At 38.3% G+C, this 21,361-nt stretch overlaps 1 protein-coding gene across 4 annotated transcripts in view; it reads left to right on the top strand.

The window, feature by feature from the left end:
- Positions 1–21,361, top strand: part of HACE1 (HECT domain and ankyrin repeat containing E3 ubiquitin protein ligase 1) — an 82,708-nt gene that overhangs the window by 14,325 nt on the left and 47,022 nt on the right. For 3 of the 4 annotated variants that reach the window (XM_019499907.2, XM_014608494.3, XM_059732400.1), the window contains 7 exons: positions 2,182–2,257; positions 3,098–3,229; positions 4,740–4,822; positions 7,855–7,951; positions 8,912–9,013; positions 10,633–10,739; positions 17,190–17,436. In XM_019499907.2, coding sequence (XP_019355452.1) covers positions 2,182–2,257; positions 3,098–3,229; positions 4,740–4,822; positions 7,855–7,951; positions 8,912–9,013; positions 10,633–10,739; positions 17,190–17,436 — 844 coding nt within the window. The remainder of the gene's footprint in view (positions 1–2,181; positions 2,258–3,097; positions 3,230–4,739; positions 4,823–7,854; positions 7,952–8,911; positions 9,014–10,632; positions 10,740–17,189; positions 17,437–21,361) is intronic. The other variant, XM_014608495.3, reaches the window with a different exon arrangement.

The following is a 21,361-nucleotide window of genomic DNA, read 5'->3' as shown; positions in this document are numbered from 1 at the left end:
AAGGACAACCAGCATGGTTTCATTAGGGGCAGGTCCTGTCAGACCAAACTGATTGCCTTCTATGATCAGGTCACAAAATCACTGGACACAGATGTTGCGGTGCATGTAGTCTTTCTGGACTTCAGGAAGCCTTTGACACTGTCTCCCACCCCATTCTCATTAAAAAGCTAGGTGACTGTGGCACTGATGCCTACACAATCGGATGGATTGCAAATTGGCTGAGGGGTCATACTCAGAGGGTGGTGGTGGACGGGTCATTTTCGACCTGGAGGGAAGTGGGCAGTGGGGTCCCCCAGGGCTTGGTCCTTGAGCCCGCACTGTTCAATTTCTTTATTAGCGACTTGGACGATAGAGTGAAGAGCAGCCTGTTTAAATTTGCAGGTGACATCAAGATTTGGGGTGAGGCGGGTACGCTAGAAGGGAAGGACAGATTATAGCAGAACCTGGACAGGTTACAGGGGTGGACAAATGAAAATAGGATGGGATTCAATACTGACAAGTGCAGGGTGCTGCACTTGGGCAGTAGGAACCAGCAGCATACCTATAGGCTAGGGAACTCCCTTCTCAAGAGCATGGTGGCAGAAGGAGATTTTGGAGTCATTATTGACTCCAAGATGAACATGGGCGGACAATGCGAGAACACGGTCAGTAGGGCTAACTGTACCTTGTCCTGCATCCGCAGATGCATCACAAGCAGGGCCAAGGAGGTGATCCTCCCTCTCTATGCGACACTGGTCAGGCCGCAGCTGGAGTACTGCATCTAGTTCTGGGCGCTGCTCTTCAGGAGGGATCTGGACAGCATTGAGAGGGTCTAAAGGAGGGCCACTCGCGTGATCCGGGGACAGTAGGGCAGACCCTACGAGGAGAGGCTATGGGACCTTAACCTGTTCAGCCTTCATAAGAGAAGGCTGAGGGGCGACGAATTACTGGGGGGGGGACCATCAGGGTTTGGGAGAGACCTTGTTCCCCCGAGTGCCTCCTGGAGTAACAAGGAATAACAGCCATAAGTTGCTAGAGAATAGGTTTAGACCAGACATCAGGAGGCACTACTACAGGCGGCTAGGATCTGGAACCAACTTCCAAGGGAAGTGGTCATGGCTCCTACCCTGGGGGTCTTTAAGAGGCGGCTTGACATTTACCTGGCTGGGGTCATTTGAGCCCAGTTTTCTCTCCTGCCTAGGGGAGGGGGTCGGACTAGAAGGTCTACTTAGGTCCCTTCCGACCCTAAATCTATGAAATCTGAGTAAACTCAAACTCCCGGTTTGGTCATTTTAACTACATCAATAAAAAGTGTCCATTTTAGTTTTACCAAGTTGCCACATTTAAAAACATTGGTGTCTCCCCCCTCCCGCCTTGTGTGAACTTCAGCAAAGCTGTTCTTTGGTAAGCTGCGTTCCTTTTTTGGCAAGGTTTGGCAGCATTGTACGCAAGGAAAGAGAACTGGTCATAACGCTGGCTTTTCTTGGTTTTTGTGGTGTTATCAAGGATAGAAGTCTGTGAAAAGTACTGGGGAAGAGGTAAAGGTAACTTAATTGCCTCTAGGATCATTTGCTGCTTCACATGACAGGAAACAGGAGACTCTGGACAAACAAGCTAAATGGAAAAGAAGTGTGATTTATCATTTTTTATGAACAGGAAAATCCTTACAGTATTAAAAATTACTTAAAGAGTCTTTAAAAACTTTTTCTAGTACTTTTCTATGAAAGTAATTGCTGTGTTTGCCATATAGTTATGTGATTGCGAAAGTACGTGGTATTTTAAACAATGGGTCAGTGGTGTAAGCTGATATACATCTATTGAAACCAATGGAGCTTTATCAGTTTACATCAACAGAAGGGCTGGCCAGTTCTCTTAGATATAGTTAACATGACAGCATGGACTATATATAAGACTAAGACACTTAAGTACTGTGATACCTGTAACACAGAAACCTGTCTGTACAACCCATCATTTTCCCTCTCTGTGCCCTAAGATAAACCTCTAAGCTTTATAAGTTTTCTATGCTGTTGGTTACCATTTGCTTTTTAAAAAATATATCAGGGTTACTTTGAAATGAATCAAGTTTACTTGCTGTAGTTTATGCATGTTATTAAATACCCTGTACAAGTGGCTAGAGCAAGCTATTTACAGGTCCTTTCTCATTTTGCATGGCTGGAATTTAATATGTTCTTCCCTTTACAGTCAGAAGAAATGTATGAGCAAGCTGTTAGAATACAGTGCAGATGTCAACATTTGTAATAATGAAGGTCTGACTGCAGTAAGTGCTCTAAATTTCAGTGCTGCTCTTGAAATGAATAATTTAATGACATGCTGAATTTAGTAGAAGTGACAGTCAGTTTTGCCTACAGAGTACTTGGCCAGCCTGCCATTGGCAAAACTATCGTAGTTTGAAGTTTATTTAAAAAAAAAAAAAAAAAGCAAAATTTCATTTCGGTGACAAAACCAATTTCTATTTTTTTAAAGCAGTAAAATCTGTAATTCAAATAACACATTGTTTCAAAAACTCAGCTTTCCATTCTCAAAGTGACTTCTTTGATTTGCTAGGACAGTCTGACAGATTTTCATGTTTTGAAGTAGGATTTTGATTTACTTCCCTATGGTCTGCATAGTTCTATCAAACTGCATTGACCTCAAATCAGTGAGGGTACATTTGTGGTATTAAATTATAGTATATTTGTGACTAATATCTATATTGGCCAGAGCTGAGCAAGATAGGGCTCTTCCTATAATAATCCCATTCTTCTTGTACACTTGTTGGAGCACCAAATCCTTTTTTACTTGTCTGTCCCCTGGTTGCTGTTCCTATCACTAAGGTATTCAGGCAATCTACTTAATGTGTTTTTTGGCAGATACAAAGAGGTGGAGGGTGTTTTTCTTAACCCATCTACCAGAGATCAGAGGGAGTTGTTCTGCACCCAGTGTCTTTGAATATCAGGCCATGTTATCTAGTTGTCTAAATGTTCACTTAGAAGTCCAGTTTTGTGCTTCTGTTCATAAAAATGTTAGTAGAGCATCAGGCTTTTATATTTGTTCATGAAATACTAATATTTTTCATAGTCATTGTGATGGTATATATAATTGTATGTCTTTTATTTAGATTCACTGGCTTGCTGTCAATGGGAGAACAGAATTGCTTCATGATCTCGTACAACATGTCAGTAATGTAGATGTTGAAGATGCCATGGGACAGACAGCACTTCATGTGGCATGCCAAAATGGCCACAAGACTGTAAGTTCTTAAAAATAATTTGAATTTATTGTAATTAAAAAGTTGGCAAAACTCTTTAGTGTTTCAGAAAACTTACCCTTCCAAAAAACAGTTCAGGCTAGTCATGCACTTTTACAAAGGTTAGGAATGCTAAGAATCTATCATTTATCTTAGTAAATGATCTCAACTGGATATACTTGTATGGGAATAAGTGGTTTATTCCTGTGGGGATGATTGATCTTGCAGTTTTCTGGAGGGGTTTAAATGATTTAATGTATGCCCTGCAGCTGTTTCTGTAGTTGATTAATGTGTATTGTTATTACATAGTTGATTGCAGGTTTCGATGTCATGTTTAATGTTTTTTTCATCCATTACTCATTATAACGTGTTTGGATTCACATTTATAACTTTTACAATATTTTTTTATTAGGATGTGTTTGAAATAAAATCTAAATTGATAAATTCTTAATAATTCAAAAAATCAAATGAGGCTGTGGACTGTGCCAGTGCACAACATAGTTACTTAAATTAGGAAGCCTAGAAGCATGATTGCTTCTTATCAGATATTCGTGTGTGTGTGTGTACAGTCTTTGAAACTGATCTTGCATAAGGACTAAGCATGCTGCTTTGGAATAAATATGAACAATTATAGATTATTTGTTTGAATTGTATTTGGATAGATTTATGAGATTCATTTAGAGTTTTATAGTGACCACTTTGAATATGAAATGGTATCTCGTGTACAGTGTGCTTGTACAAGTCCATTCTACTGGTGGTAAAGAATGAACCATCAAGAAGGATTCTGAAGATGCAAGAAACAGGTTTCAAGATAGCAACAAGCCCTTTGACTGATTATTATAGTCCCAGCAACCTCAGATGAATGGGATAAAGTAGTGTGGGATGCTAATTCCCTTTTTTTAATGTTAAATATTCAGAGAGGTTGTTAGCTATGTTAGTTTGAATTTGGCAGAAGGTAAGGCAGGGTGGCACATTAGAGACTAGCTGATTCAGAGAAGCACGAGCTTTCCTAGGTAACAACCAACTTCATCTGATGCTAAGGCCTGACAAAATAGATTGTCTGACAACATAGATTGTTGCCTTTGAAAGCTCATGTCCCTTGAAACCAGTAGCTTTTCACTTTACGTATACACAAAAGAACACATTAAGAATGAAAATGTAATTAAAACTTCAGAATGTGTTAACCTCAAGTTACTGACAAATATGTACAGCTTTAACTTTGGTATAAGCTTATCTAGGATCTGATTTCAGGGGTCTTACCAAATGACTAATGTCCTATAAAAGGCCTTTGTATTAAAACACTAACTCTTGAGAAATTGAGCATGTGAAAGCTTTATGAGGTATAACAATTACAGTCATTTTCCAAGTGCTTGGGAATTTTGTTTTTGAGATTCACTACTGGAAATGAAATCCTTTTGCATGACTAAACAGATGGATAAACTAAACAGTTTCAAGCTTAGTGACATTTTGACTTCTTTCATATTTGACTTTTTTTTTTCTCTCTTCCCAAAAGACGGTACAATGTTTGCTAGACAGTGGTGCAGATATTAACAGACCCAATGTGTCGGGAGCAACTCCACTCTATTTTGCTTGCAGGTATGGCATATTTGACTTCCAAACGCTAAACAAAAAATAATTTATAAGCATACAAAACTACAGGAATCCAGTGCATAGCAAAGTACTTACGTTGGGAAGTATGAAACCTTACTTTGCATTTAATCTTTCTCTTGAATGTGATATTATCGGTGTGTGCATGTGGTTTTTCCCCATCTGAGTAATGCATACTATATACAAGTCCGATACTGCAAACTAATATGTACCTGTGCTTCTATTAATATGCGAGTCATAACTTGAAAACTGTTGAATTGAAAACTAATTAAATGTCTTAAATTATAGCTTTTTTTTTTTTGTCAAAGCAAAAACTATGAAACTGGCCCAGATTTGACTAAATTAATCTTTTGTTCTATGAATGTTTTAAACTGGATTATTAAAGTAATCACATAACCAGCTGTTTGTGAGCTCAGTTTTCTTCGTATACAGCTCTCCATAACCAATATTAAGGACAAAGAAATGTTCAAACCATCTGAAAGTAATAGTTTGCCAGGAATATAGGCAGGTTATATTCTTTCCAAGTTTTGATATCACTAATTTTGTTCTACTTTTTTAAAAAATCTTTTAATTTTTCTTGCAAAAAGGTTAAATGGAAATGTTTTGTGAACCATAACTATGAGGGGTGCTAGCATATAATGTGGTCAAACATGATTTTGCACTACTATAAACTGGCAAATGTAATGTAGATTGGCTTTAAGTAATCTATCATGTAAGATGTGCATGTAGGACGTAAAGACTTAATATTGGAATGAAATGATGTTGTTGTTTAGTCAATTCTGTTTTATTTATTGTTTACTTTTATTTCTAAATTAATCACATATGATGAATAACTTTTTGTTTTTAATTAGAGCATTTCAGCTATTTGTTAGAACATTTACAATAGTATAATGCCAGTGTTTTGGTTACAGGTTAAACAGTTCATCTGTGATTAAAATATTAATGTAAACAAAGAGAGAATGGGTTTACCTGGTGGCCTGACAAGGCTGTGTTGTAGGAGACCAAGTCTGTTTGAGCTTACATACTCTGACTCAACAGTTGAGGAGAGAAGAAGGAGAGAACAATAGATAACTACTAGTTAATTGAACATCTCTTGACACTTAGTTTAGGCACTGGTATTGGCACTACCTTTAGAAGAAGTGGCTTGCTCCAGACTGGAGGCAGGTTTTTAGAAAAGAAAATAATGCACAGGGGGCAGAATGGTAATTTCTTGAAATGAATAGTTCTTGTTTGGGACTCAGAAAGGCAAGGAGAGAACCCCAGGTGCTAATTCTAGAAACTAGTTCTATATTAATGTTCATCTTCCCAAGATAGCCTTGAAATAAGATTTTCATTGTTTATAGATTTATAGGGCTTAAGAAAAATATATTATTTCAACGAAATTCATATAATGTACATAAATCAGATTACCTGGGGTTTTGTGTGGGATCAGAGCATGGTAATGCAGCATATGTTTTGTATTGCTGGAGTCGTAGCAGCAGCCTTAGTGTCATGGGGATTGGATCTGGGTAGTGGGCTGTCCAGTAACTCCTGCCCTGTATGACTGCTCCATTTACAGAGGGGAGAATAAAATTGCCGTTTAAGTTGTGCAGAAACTTTTGTGTTAGTCCTTCAAGAGCTAAATTTCATCTTTTCTGTCTTGCAAGTTATGGTATGTGCAGATAAGCAATATTTGTAAAATACTAGTGTATATATGTGTACATACACCCCACAGCAGTATATGTATTCTAGTGACTATAGGCCTCAAACTGTATGTTTCATAGAAGCATGCCTGTCTATTTTTTGCCTTTTTTTAGTTTTAAAAATTTAGTTTTCTTAAGTGGTTATTGGAATTTGTGGCATATTATTGGTATTTCACTTTTTGGTGTCATTTTGTTTCAGCTAGCGTTGACCCATTAAAATAGCTAACTGTACATTGCATGAAGCAATTATATTTGACAATTAGATTGGGGGAGAGCTTGACTGCTGCCCTAGGGACCCTAAGATTTCCACTCTGCACATTTAAATCCTAGATTAGACAAAACAGAAAAACTTACTGTACAAAAATAATATTGCCAGAGTAATATGCTGAATGACAGAATTCTTTTTTATCTTCACAACCTCAGTAATACAGAAATAATGTGTATGACATGCATTTATTAATGATCATTTCTATTTCCTTATCCTTTTAAATCTATTGTAAACCCATCCACATGAGTTATGGATAGCTAGAACATTAAGTAAGAATGCATGATAACAGGTAATTGGGGTAGCTCCTAGGCACTGGAAGCAACCATAATATCTCATTCAACAAGTATAATCTTTGTCCTGTGAAAGTTACTGTGGAGTAATCCATGGTGTGAATTTATAATGCACTAATCACTCTGCACTAATTCCTTGCAGTAAGTACAAAGTATGTTACTCTGCTTCCAGTTTCATAGCATACCCTCCTTTGCTAGGTAGACAGACTCAAAATTACATGGAAGAATGTCTGTAGTCTGTTAAAGAAGTACTATGAAGATCCTATTTATACTTCCAAGCTCAGTATTTCTTGGAAACTATTTTACACGGCCAGCCATATGGCATTTTGGGCTGGAGCCACACCCCCTGCCTGGCTGGAGCAATGCTCCCTGTCTCTCTGTCTGTGTGTGCCCACAGCAGCAGCAGGTGGGGGCTTGGCTCCAGCCAGGCAGGGGGCGTGGCTTCAGCCTAGAATGCTGTGGCACACCTGGACGTGCTTGACAGCACACTGGTTGGGAAACACTGATCTAGGCCTGTCATTTTAGTTCACCTCTTGTTATTTCAAGCTTATTCCAATAGGCTCGGAATGCAGATTCTCAGTAGTGTCAAAAGAACAAGAAATGGAGCTCTCTTCTAGCCTTTCTTCCTCTTTAAAGATTTTTATGGGATCTTGCTGTTGGAATCAGTTTGGGAAGAATACCTACCGTTCTGCTGATTAGCTGTTTCATTTAAACTGTTGTAACTCTCATGAACTAAATGTTTGTAAACATTTCCCCCCTCCCCCCCTACGCTCTGTACAGCCATGGTCAGAGAGACACAGCACAAATCCTTTTGATGAGAGGAGCCAAATATTTACCAGACAAAAATGGAGTTACCCCACTGGATCTCTGTGTCCAGGTATACATTTTATTTATGTTAAATTAAAATAGCCTACAATGATTTGAAATGAATTGTATTGTCTTTGATTGCTTTTACTATTTGAAAACTATGACCTTATTTATAAGAGTGAGAGAACTGTGAACTACTTTTATAGGGGGTTCAAGGAAACAGTTTTTTCTTATTCCTCTAGTTTCCTGTCCTTTTAAATATAAGTCCATCCACATGGGTTTTATTTCTTGAGGTAGTTCAGTTTAGCGCAGCTTTCCCTATTTTTGTTTAGTATGTATTTAGAATAACAATTTCTGCTCCCTTCCCCTCCCCCACCATAATTACAACAATGGATAGCAGCCAAGGCGTTCTTCTTAATGTGAATGCCTACCAGTTTGAAGCTTCTTCTAAAACAAAATAACTGTTTGAAAGATTATGGTTGCTCTGTTTTTTCCAAGACCTTAAGTGCCCTTTCGAAGGCCACATTTATTCATACAATGACTTACATTGTCTAGTTATAACTAATTCTCTCAGGCATTTGTGTGAAACTGCTAAAACAGTAAAGATGTAAGGGCCTCTAGATAAGAGTAATTCATTTTTCCCCGTTACTTAGGCTAATGTGCTTTCCCTGACGGAATGTGTTCAAGAGAACTTTATTTGCTGCTGATCCTTTTATTTTATGGTACTTCTGAAACATTAACTTCCAGGCCACTCTTTTTAATGCAGTGGGGGCTAACCTTTTGGGTAGGTGTGCCACAAATTGAACCTCGCATCCTTTCCACAGGCCATGCAGATGCCCTTTCCATGCCAGATCTGTTGCTCTACTTCCTACCCTATTTGTTGCTCTGTTCTGAGCTTCTTTCTTGATCTGCTGTATGCCACTAATGTCACACATTCTGCAAGTTGGCCATTCCTGTTTTAAAGGCCCTGAACTTTTGTTGGGAAGGGTGCTACATAAATTAATAATTGTTTTAAAATGCTTTCTTACAGGGTGGGTATGGAGAGACTTGTGAAGTTTTAATACAGCATCATCCTAGACTATTTCAGACAATTATTCAGATGACACAGAATGAAGATCTACGGGAAAACATGGTATTATATTTTTTGCAAAATGTCCCTGATATTTTAGGATCTATGCTCTGATTTGATTATATCGATGAACATTGTAGCCCATTGAGTATATTCTGATTAGTATAAAATGTAGCATAGGGTTTCACAATGGTTATTAAATATGAACCAGTTTCTACCATGGAGAGAGGGTGTAAAATTAGATGTGTAGGCATCATTAAATGGGTTTGAGTTTTAGCTGAAACCCTGTTAGTGTTGTCAGAACTTAGCAATTTTGGCAGATAGGTCTGAGCATCATGAGAGCTGGAAGAACAAATTGTTGCAAGCTTTTAACAAAATCACTACAAAGTACTGTAAACATACAGTGACATTACAGAAAAAAGGCTATTCTGCTTCAGTACTGGCTTCTGCAGATATCCACTGTAGGCTGTCTGCTAGGAACCTTGACTTTCTTGGAAGACAGTTACTTGCATGCCTTCATGCATTTTTCCCTCTATAATTCACATTTTGTATTACAATATAGAGACCACAACTACCTGTATTCTATTTCTTCAAGTTGTCATGGGTCTTGAAATTCTATATAGCCCATTCACTTCTCAGTGATTAGCCTTTTCTTTGTTTCCTTTGGCATTTAGCTAGTTAATGTAGTTTTTCCTTCAAAAAGATTTTTGCCATCTCATTGTACAATGAGATGCCTATCCACGTTTGTCTTGATCATGATTTAATCATTAGGTAGTAGCTGTAAATCTTCCTGAGATTCTGTATTTTAAGACAAAATGTCTACAAAAAGCACATATTGTAATATGTGGGTGCAACTTCACTGAGTCTGGCTTATTAAATATGAGATGTTTAAATTGTATGGGAGGTGCAGAACTAGACAGAGGAAACAAGTTTGAGGACTTGTAGATCTGCATAAGGTAGTCATAATCCTGGGAAAGGAAGAGGTTTTGTAAATACAAATGCTGAGAAAGGTACTTAATAGAAGGATAAGGAGCTACTTTAGGGGAGTTTAGCTAGTAGAAGGGAAAAACAAGAGAACCCAATTGTGGAAGCCAAGACAGAGTAAAAAGGAGCATATGACCAACTTAAATAGTTGGAAAAAAATTTTAAGCAAGCTTCGGATTTTTTCGAACTGTTTAAGTTGATCTAATAAAACATATCAGATTCACCCAAAAAACCGTGTCTGCCTATAATATAGTATTTATTCATAAGTGATAAGTGACTGCCAACATGGATTCATTAAAAACAAGTCATGCCTAACCAAGGTGACCAGTCTTTTTGGAATGGGAAGCAATGGATGTGATACACCTCAAGTTTAAAAAGGCTTCTGATGCCATTGCACGACTTTCTCATAGCAAACTAGTTTTATTTTACTTTCTCATAACTAAAAAAAAAGTCTAAGGGCATAGGCAGACAAGGTTCTTTGGGTGAATCTGATTCCCCTAAAGAACCTTGTCTGCCTATGTTCTTAGACCAACACAGCTACAACCTACACCCCTATGAAGTTATATACATTTAAATTATATAACCATGAATGACGGTTTCTGTGAAGTTACCAGTTTTGCTAACTATATATTATAGATTAGGTAGAGTGTAACACTTAATAAGGTTACATGTTATTTCCTGTATTTTAATGTAACTAGTTGCGGCAGGTTCTAGAACACTTGTCCCAGCAGAGTGAAAGCCAATACCTTAAGATCCTAACAAGCCTTGCTGAAGTTGCTACAACAAATGGTCATAAACTGCTTAGGTAAGTGTCAAAATGTAAATAAGTCAATAGTGAAAAAAATGTTTTTACTAATGTGTTTGGTTCCACTTATTTATCCAGTCTAGATTTCTAGTCACACTGGACTGAAGACATAATGTCAGTTATTCATGCTTTTTATGTTTGGAGAAAGCCTCAGCCACTGGGATTTGCCTCTTAAGTCTCTTTAAAAAAGCTAAAAAAACCCAATTTCCTACTGGAGTAGATTGACCTCAGATTAGATCTTGTATAGCTATTCTTTGGATATGTCACCGTTTCACTTCCACTTCTCTGGAAGTCCTCATTCATACTCTCATTTTCTCTTGTTTATAGCAGCCCTGAAAGCATTTCTGACATCTGTGCTGCTCAAACTGGTATGTGCAGCCATCTTGCATAAAGAAGTGTACTCATTTGTCATGTTATTCGAGCTTCTTGATACTGGACTTGATTCCAAGTGGATTTGGTCTTTAGAAGCCTACATGGAACTTTTTGGAGACTCTTGTCCTATTCCATGTATCTGTTGTTACCATGAAGCAGGGAGTAGATATAGTACATTTTGTTTCTTTCTGTAGCTATAGCTATTTGTAAGATCTTTCCTTCACTGTTCAGCATTTCATTCCTTTTTTTCTACTATTCTAAATCTTTTAATCTTTATATGTAATGTATTTTGGGATATACCTGTAAGTAACTGGGATACCTTAGACCTCGTCTCCCACTTGTAAGTTTTGTCACTGACTGACCATCATTTCATACAATTTCTTCATTTGTGGTATGAAACGCCTCTCCTAGGGTATCTGAGAAAATTAAATAGGTATTACTCCTTTCAGTATCAGAATCTACTAATTTAGATGATAGTGAGACAGTTTCCTTGAATCATTTTGGAGACGTAGAAGATGCTAACGGATAGAATTGCTTCATGATAGCTTTCTGGAAAAGAGAAGGGAAGGTTTAGTGACAGGGTGTTAATTGGAGAGATTATCAGTCTCAAGAAAAGGAAAGAAATTCTTGAGTATTTCTCTGACAGTCTGGGATAAGCTCACACCCAGCAAAATGACTTTATGCCAGTTATGTTGAGTATAGATCCAACTTCCAGGTAGCTTGTCAGAACTCCCCATGTAACTCATTCTTCCACAGACTTATTTGTTGTCTTCTCTTTTGACATGGTTTTGCTTTAATAGATAAATATTAATATTGTTTAAAAAAAATCTCAGATTTAAATGAAATAAATTTTAATTTTGTGTTTTGTATTGCAAAGATAAAGCTTTTTTGAAAAATGAAACAAAACCTCCAACCTCCTAGCCTTCTAACATGAGCATAGAAGAAACCATCACTGTTAGGGTTGGATACTTGTACATTTGCAACTCTTTCAAAAGGGGAAAGTTTTCAGAAGGGCCGCAGCTGTTATGTGTGAACAAGCAGGGAACAATTCACATGTAATAACATTGCTTTAACTTTAATGTTGCTTCATCCAGTTTAATGTCGGAACAGTTTTGCTACATTTGAATCATTCTTGCCGCCTTCACACACAGCAATTAGGGTGTCTACATGAAATGTTTACTGCAGAGCTGCCTAATTAGCTTCACAGTAAACGTTTTCATGTCTACATGTATGCCCCTATTAGGGTGCGCAAAACTAATAAACTCCGGAGCAAGCTAGTACTTGTAAAAAAACAAGTGCTAGCCTGCTTTGGAAATTTTTTTTGTGTGTGCAGCAGCTGGCTGAGGCACTACATTGCTTCAGTGCACGGGCCACCTACCCTGTGCTGAAGCACCGTCATGCCCCCGGCAGCCCCTCTGCAGCACATTGAGCCCAGTCAGAGCAGTCCTTGGCTACTGCCAGCTGAAGCTGCTCCAGCCAGCCTCAATGTGCTGAGCATGAATGCACTCCGGAGCAATATATTCAAGTTTGGTTTTTTTTGCTCACGGGTGCATGTTTAAATGTTGTGCCCAGGAGCAAAAAAACTCTAAAGTAATAAGCTCTGGGGTTTATTCATGCACATTAATTGCAGGTATAGATGTGCCCGGTATGTACAAGCTGATGCTCTTTTGGAACATTTCCCTTTTGAAAGGGTTCCAAATGTACATGTATCCATGTCCTCGGTTTAGGATAGGATTAGGTCTCCAAACTTGTGGGATGCTCACAAATACTCCAATATGTAAAATGGTAAAATCACAGATGGATCAGATTTCTGCTAAGGTAACAAAGGATACAAGGTTTTCTTTTATACTCCTATAGTTTCATAAAATTAATTTTAGATCTTAAGTTTTATATCTCAAACTTGCTATAATGCTGTAAATAGATTCAAAAGCTCAGCTTCCTACTTTTCTTCGTTGTAGTCCATCTCTATCCTTCAGTAAAGTTTGTTAGTGGTTATATATGGATACAGTTTTTGGCCACAGTCTTTTTGTGTGACCTGGGCAAATTGTTTATTCACTCTTGCTGTGTCCACATGAGTGCAGAAGTTTATTTCCCCGGGGACAAGAAGCAGCCGCACACTTTGTGTGGCTGCTTCTTGTCCCTGGGGAACACCTGCGCCATATGCCCTCTGTTGCGCAGTAGATTAGGTGGGGTAGGGGAGGCTGGGACCAGCAACTGTGCTGGCCCCAGCAGCCCTCTCTGGAATTCTGGGGGCCTCGGGGTGCTGAAGCTGTGTTGCTCCTGCAGCTAGGAGCCTGGCCAGTAGCCAGAACATGGCTCTGGCAGGCCAGGCTCTGGTTTTGGGCAGTGCATGCTGCTGCTTTTTCTGCATGGGAGTTATTTTATTTTTTTTGAACCTGGGATTTTCCAAGGTCACGCCTCCCAAATACCTGAATGTGTGGTGCTTCAGACAGGTCTGTGGCATCACGTACTGCATGGCTGCGCTTGTCTGGATGTGGCCTCTGTGTTTTCATCCTGTTATGTAAAATGATTAATTGTCTTAACCTCACAAAGGGATTGAGAATAAAATGTGGAGTACAGTACTTGCTTATAATAGGGGGTGTAGTAGAGGAGTGGTTATGATGTCCTACCACAGATCCAAAGTTGTTAGTTCAGGCATCACTTGAGGCAATTTTTAGTGGAAGTCTGAAGTCAGCTGCAAATGGGTATCTGGTCATTCAGACTGAGTGGGGGGAGGGTCAAAGATGGCTGGTTTTGATGCCTTAACCATGCTAATATGATGAATCACCTAGGCTTTGGATGGAGTTTTGACCCTTCCATATTTGAGTGAAGTATTGGGAGCTTATAGGTATGTAGAGCTTACTTATACTAGTATAATTGGACTTCTTGTAAAAGAGAGGTTGTTTTGCTGTTGGAGCACTGCAGAAAGCATTGATGTTTTAAAAATTCAAGTTGCGTAAAAACTGCTTTTCTTTATCACTTGTGTTAAAGAAATGTTTCATAGTAATGGGGTACAGAGTGAGGACTAGCTGGAACTCTAGTTTTGAGTCCATTAAGCTGGCATTATCCCAGCATTAATTCTTCCTGAGAATTGATCATATTCTTTCTAAAAGCATTCTCAACCTGGAACATAAAGAGATTGGAACTAAAAACTACAGTGTAATCAACATTTGATATTATGTTTTTCTCAAAAAATTCAATTAGTTTCTTATGTTTGCGAGAGGTAAATAAGAGGAAGGAAGATGTGAGCTCATCTAATAAGGTGCAAATTTAAAACCTACTTACATATTTCCAAAGTACTTTAAATACTTATTTTATTTTAAAAGGCAGTCTAAGAAGTGAAGTTTCTTTTATGGTTCCTTTCTTAAAGAAAACGTACAAATTGCCCATACTGTTGACTGTCATGTCTGGAACCTTTTGCTTTCAAAGTACGCAGGGAAATCAAGTTTTAGCACAAATTGGAACCAGTTTAAATATAGCACATTTATGCATTGATTTTGTGTTTTGTATTGCAGACAAATATGAATCTAAGTATTTAAAAAATCCTAGACTTGGCTGAATGCCAAATTAAGCATACAATTGCTAGCCATATTTTAGGTCTCCAAGTCTCCAAATATGCAAAATGCCAGCCAGTGCCTCTACAATGAAAAAAATCACAAACAGTTTAGCATTCTGCTAAAGCATAAATTTGGGATGCTTCTGCAAATCTGCTTGAAAGAATATTATATTTTTGTGGGGGCATTATTGTTGCACGGCATTATTTGGTCTCACCTGCATAGGTGGAATCTGACTGTGTTATAACCCTGTTAATAAACAGTTCAATAACTTAATTGTGCAATACCCTCCAAGGCTTTTCAGAGTGAAGAACTTCTGTACTGGGCATGCATAATTCACAGCCTGTAATGTCAGATTTGAAACTTATCAATAGTGGTAAAATAATAACGTCTTGCAGTTGCTTAAGATTAGTGACTTACAGGCTCTTCAGTTTTCAACTCTTTTATCAGACTTTGAGAACTTTTGGATGAAAGACCCTTTCACAGAAAACGGGCTGAACTTGACTGACTTCGTACTAGAGTTTTGTATAGCAAGGCTATTGCCATGGCAGGGTATTTTATACCTCTTCTGAACTGGCTTATACAAATCTTTTTTTGAGGGTGCGCATGTGTGTGTTCTTTCTTCCTTGCATTTTATTCTATTCCTACCTGCTACAACCAGAATCCAACTTAATACTATTCTGGGGCATACTTTGGTTGTCATAAATAAGTCTATGAAGTCTATTCCTACTAATTTTCGCAAGTTGAAATTTTTTTGTATCTGATTCTGCTTTGCTTACAACAGAATATACTTTTCTACTTCCCATTAGCACAGGGGTGGGCAAAATACAGCCCGGGCGCCGGATGCGGCCCGCTAGGCCATCCTATTTGGCCCACGGGGCCCCTAAAAAATTTAGAAAATTTATTATTTGTCTGCCTCTGACTGCCTATCATGTGGCCCTCAATGGCTTGCTAAAACTCAGTAAGTGGCCCTCCACCCAAATAATTGCCTGTCCCTGCATTAGCATGTCAGCAGGTTCCATTGCATCTGGTAGCGTCCTGATCACATTGCAGACCTCTAGTCAGTGCTACTTGTCAATTAATTAATTAAGTTATGACCATCTAGATTTTACATTAATTTTCCAGATGTTGCAGGGACACTTACTGCACCTAGATGGTGAGTCTAGATGAGTGCTGTCTCATTTAGATACACGGGTATTAAACTATTTTTATTCAGTAAGAGTTATAATTAATAACTTTTACATTTACCAGTAATACTGCGTGGGACAGTATACGTGACTTAGTATGCTATGCAACACATTTATTTATTTATTTTTTGAAGACATGGTATAATTTCTATCATTTTAATGAGTTGAAGAAGGCAGATGGCTCTTAATGAATGTACTGAGGATGGTACTAGAGTTTTTGGGGGGAGGAGGTTTCCTTTTTATTTATTTAAAGAACCATTTGCTGGCTGCTTCAGCAATAGAAATAATTATCCAACGTGTTCAGACATAAGAATAATTTGGATTATCCAGCAGGTATAAAAATTGATAGACAAATGTATTTAGCACATGGTATTATTTATTTTTTGGTTCTCATCCTTTTTAGATTCAGGGCACCACTCCATAACTTCTAAAATTTGGCACCCCAGTTGAGAATCCCTGCTGTGATGTTTCTGTTTACCTTAGTAGTTCCTGTCTGGGATACTGCTGCCCCTTGTGTCTCATGCACAGTCAGATAAGCCTAAACCAGGCAGAAGTTCCTACTCTTGCCACAGCTCTTCATTGTCTGCAAGACCCCCATGTTTCTCGTGGAAACGTAGGTGCATGGAACAGTTCCACCTGCCCTGCATGACCGTTTCCAGGAAGAGAAAGAGACCTTCGACCAGGAAGGGCTGTAGCAGGACTGAGCGTTCCCTTCTGGTATAGGTTTATCAGATAACCCTAATACAGGCAAGAGCATTTGCTTTTGTGGCAGCCCTTCTTGTTCTGGCTGTGCACAAGCTTGTGGGGCCATTCCACCTGGCCATGGCAGTAACAGCACCATGGTAACCAGCTGAGAACCACTGTACTAGACTCTAGTAAGATATATATTTATCACAGTTCTAGCAGCAGACTGAAAGGTATTTTCATTTTTGGATGAGAAAATGTCTCTGAGTCATCCTGATCTATGGTTAGTGGTGTTTTAAGGCCTTGTTGTAGAACTACTCCTGTATTGTCTACAAATTTAATTTCTTATGATTCATTAGAGATGAACACAAAAGAACTTCTGTTTACTATTTTGCATTCAATTACTCATGCTAAATATGTGTAGACCTGTGCAATAAAGCCTATAGCCTGTGTGCTTAATCTTGTGGGTGGGTGTGTGGATAAGGGGTATATTCATGTTTGTTAGGCACATAGTTTTTTTCTTGTCAATGTACATCAGAGAGATGTAACCCTTGGTGATCTGAATCCTAACATGTAAAGAAAAGTGTCTTTAAATAGCATCATTTAAAAAAAAATGTTGAAAGAATACTTAAATATTCCATTTTTTCCCCCAGCTTGTCAAGTAATTATGAAGCTCAAATGAAGAGTCTCTTAAGGATCGTGAGGATATTTTGTCATGTCTTTCGCATTGGCCCATCCTCTCCCAATAATGGAAATGACATGGGCTACAATGGAAATAAAACTCCAAGAAGTCAGGTGTTCAAGGTCAGAAAAGTATATGATGTTGTTAGGAAGATAGACATGAAAGTGATAAATTTCACAAAGCATTTATTCATTAATCAGACATCTCATGAACAGGAAGTAAGTTTATTTGATTACACTACTCATTTTTAAGTTATATGCATCTCTTTGCTTTTTGTCTAATGATTTTTACATGAGCTCTGTTTAACCATGGCTTACATCTCATCTCATTCTTCTTGTTCTTTATATTCTCTAATATATCATTTATAAGGCATATAAATGCTTTTATACCTTGGCTTTAGCAAGACTTTGATATGGTCTCCTGCAACATTCTCTTAAGCAAGCTAAGGAAGTATCGGTTGGATGAATGGACTGTAAGATAGAATGGATGGATCGTTGGGCTCGCAGGGTATTAATCAATGGCCTGATCTAGTTGCCAGCCTGAGTGCTGTAGGGTTCAGTCATGTGGCCAGTTTTGTTCAATGTCTTCATCAGTGATCAGGAAGATGGGACCCTCAACAAGTTTGTGGTTGACACCAAGCTGGGTGGAATAGCAGATATGTTGAAGGGTAGGGCATGCGTTCAGAGAGACCTAGACAAATTGGAGGATTGGACCAAAAGAAATCTCATGAAGTTTAATAAGGTCAAGTGCAAAAAAGTCCTGCTCTTAGGACGGAACAATCCCATGCACTGGTCCAGGCTGCGACTGACTGGCTAAGAGCAGCTCTGCAGAAAAGGACCTGGGGGGGTTACAGTGGACAATAAGCTGAATATGAACCAATGGTGTGCCTCTTGAAACAGGCTAAGGGCAAAATGAACTGCATTAGTAGGAGCATTGTCAGCAGATTGAGGGAAGAGTTTCTTCCCCTCTACTTGGCGCTGGTGAGGCTAAATAGTTTTGGGCCCCCTACTACAGAAAGGATATGGACAAATTGGAGAGAGTCCAGCAGAGAGCAACAAAAATGGTTAGAGGGCTGGGGTCCATGACTTATGAGGAGAGGCTGAGGGAACTGGGCTTATTTAATCTGGAGAGGAAAAGAGTGAGAGGGGATTTAATAGCAGCCTTTAACTACCTGAAGAGTGGTTGCAAAGAGGATAGAACTCTAGACTGTTCTCAGTGGTGGAAGATAACAGAACAAGGAGTAATTGTCTCAAGTGGGAGCAAGGGAAGTTTAGGTTAGATATTAAGAAAAACTTCCTCATGAGGAGGGTAGTAAAGCACTGGAACAGGTTACCCAGAGAGGTGGTGGAATCTCCGTCCTTAGAAGTTTTTAAGACCCAGCTACACAAAGCATTGTTTGGGATGACAAAAGTCTTTAGTTGGGGATGGTCCTGCTTTGAGCAGGGGGTTGGACTAGATGTCCTCCTGAGGTCCTTTCCAGCTCAAGTTTTCTATGATTCTATAATTACCAAGCTATTTTTGTGGAATAATAGCTTTTCTTTCTGTTTTAGTAGTATTTATGAGTATTCTCAGTGTTTTAAAACAGAGCTGTCCAACTTCTAAGTGACTGGGGGCCACATTTCCCTGAATCCATAGTAAAGGCTGCACCAGTGTGGTGGGGACCATGGGTCTTGGGGACCTCATGTTCTACCACCTTCTCCTCTTCCTTCCTGCCTCCTTTCTCCCCTGTTGCACTCCTTGCCTAGGAACCTTCCCACTGCACCGCCTTCTTGGCCCCTCTGCTGTACCACATGCCTCCCTGCTGCTGCCCACCCACTGCACCAGGCACCCTCCTCTCTGCTGCTCCCTATATCTCCCCACTGCACCGTGCACCCCAACTCATTCTTAGCCCTTCTGAAGCAAGTTTCCGTACGCTCACCACTTGGGCACCCTTGACCACGGGCACCCTGAAGACTGCCATGCTGTACTGTCCTGCTCCCTGGAGCAGGGGTAGTGGGAGGATGGGAAAACCAGAGGGATGGGGAGCCTGGAGTTCCTGCCTGCTGCTACAGGTGGAGCAATAGAGGGCAACAGAAGCTGTGTGGGAGGGAACCCAGGGCTACAGTTTAACCCCTTGCAGGCCTCTTGTGGCACGTGGGCTGGCAGTTGGACAGCCATGCTCTAAAATAAGAAACACGGTAGATTCAGTATCTGTAATTCTAAGTTAATATTTGGAAGCAATTCAAGTTTTATTGTTTTATTTGATCTAACTTCTTGAAGTAGTTGCGGTTTTAAGTCAGTTCTTAATCTATGAGTTATTTTTACTTTTAATCATTTTCCAGAGGCAGTATTATTTAAGAATATTCATATTCAATTAATTAATTAGCTTCACTGCTGCCTTTAAACCTTTGCTGTAGCTACTGGTTTGTAAAAAAACAAACAAACAAACAAAAACACTTTGAAGGTATATTATTACATGCATGCTACATGTATGATAGTTTGTTTTGTACAGCATTTCAATTTGCTGTTGACTCAGTGCCTTCCTTTTAAAACAGCTGTTTTAAAAAAAAAGTCTGTCAGTTGTATTTTCTTTGATGTGCATGTCATTTTAGCATTAAGTAGTATATGTATGATGCAAGATTAATACATTAACAGGGATACAGCAGTCCCAAAACTGGATATTCAGTCTCACACTTTGTAAGGGTTAAGTATTAGTTTATTTTATTTTGTTGAACAGCTTCTGCTGAAACAAGGAAATAAATTCTATAATTTAAAAAGATATTTCTTGGTAATATTTTAAAACCTGGTTTTAAAATAGGTTATTTAATTCTTGATAGTAATATAGTTAGAAGCAGGGTGAATCATGACTTTTGTCATGAATTAAATCAACAATTGTCAAAAACCAAATTATATACTTTAATTTTGCTTTACCTTTCTACTACTTTAAATTTTCATTAATTGGTAACTACTAAAACACCTTGGTAGTTTTTACATTAAATTGGCAGCTTTTACTAACTGAAAGGAGACAAACATTTACCCATGCACATCTATTTAAGTAGTTAGACAGACAACTTTTCAGAGACATTTTTAATTTTTACTTTTTTTAATGTTTGGAACTGAGAGTAGTACATATCTTTTACTAGGTGATCATTACTATTTTTACTTGTGATTTTTTTCAGGCTCATTTGGATGGAGACAGGCATTCATTTAAAATCCATAAATGTGGTGTTTCAGAAATTGCTGATTAAATTTTTACTTAGCTTGATCTCCATCCTTTTTTCTTTATGAGCTGTGTTGGAAAATATGAGATTTTTTTTGCAAAAATATTGCTAATGCTATTATACTCTCTTCTTAAATGAAATCCTACTTCAGTTGAATATTTTGATATGTAGCTGAATGTTGCTAAACATTTCATCCCATATTTGTTTTACACACTCAATTACCATTCTTTTCAGCTAAATTTAGTAGCAGTGTGTAATATGTAAAGCTTATATTACACAGTTGACACTATTTTCTGAAAGTACACTGATACACGCTTTATAAAGGATGTACGACCAATCTACACTTTCCAAAGAAATGATCAAAATATATTTAAGTAGATGATGTCATAGGTTTTTGATTAATCGACAACTCCGAATGTTCATGATTTTTTTTTTTTGCTTGGGGGTTTAATGAAATTTATCTATAATTAAAATCTTAAAATTAGAAGGAATAATTCTTCCTTGGATTTTGCTTGGTCTCTTTAGTACTTTAAGATTAACTGACCTCCACTTTTCAAGGGGTTAAATATAAATTAGAGGAAAGGGTTTAGTCTGCCCTAGCAAGAGAGAGTGCTGAATTAAAAATCCTAAGGTTATATGTTGCAAACAGTGTGTCTGTCCCTTTTGGACTTGGAGTATTTGTGTTACTGGAATCCCAAGAAACTTTTGGGTTCTCCCTATGAATTGATTTTGACTCTTCCTTATCCTTAGCTTAAAGTGCTGCCATTGATCTTAGAGTTCGGTTCTAAGGGATAGAGGCCAAAATGTTCTGACTTTGTTACAGAAGTATTAGTAGTTTCTTAAGTAGTTGATAGTAGTCTCTTAAGTAGTTGATTTGCAGACCAATTGGGGCTTTGCAAATACAAAACACAGAAGAAGAGGGAACAAATGCAAAAGACTTGAA

This window comes from Alligator mississippiensis, chromosome 1 (genome assembly GCF_030867095.1).
Source record: "Alligator mississippiensis isolate rAllMis1 chromosome 1, rAllMis1, whole genome shotgun sequence".
Taxonomy (NCBI): Eukaryota; Metazoa; Chordata; order Crocodylia; family Alligatoridae; genus Alligator; species Alligator mississippiensis.
This window is presented reverse-complemented; position numbering and strand designations above follow the sequence as displayed.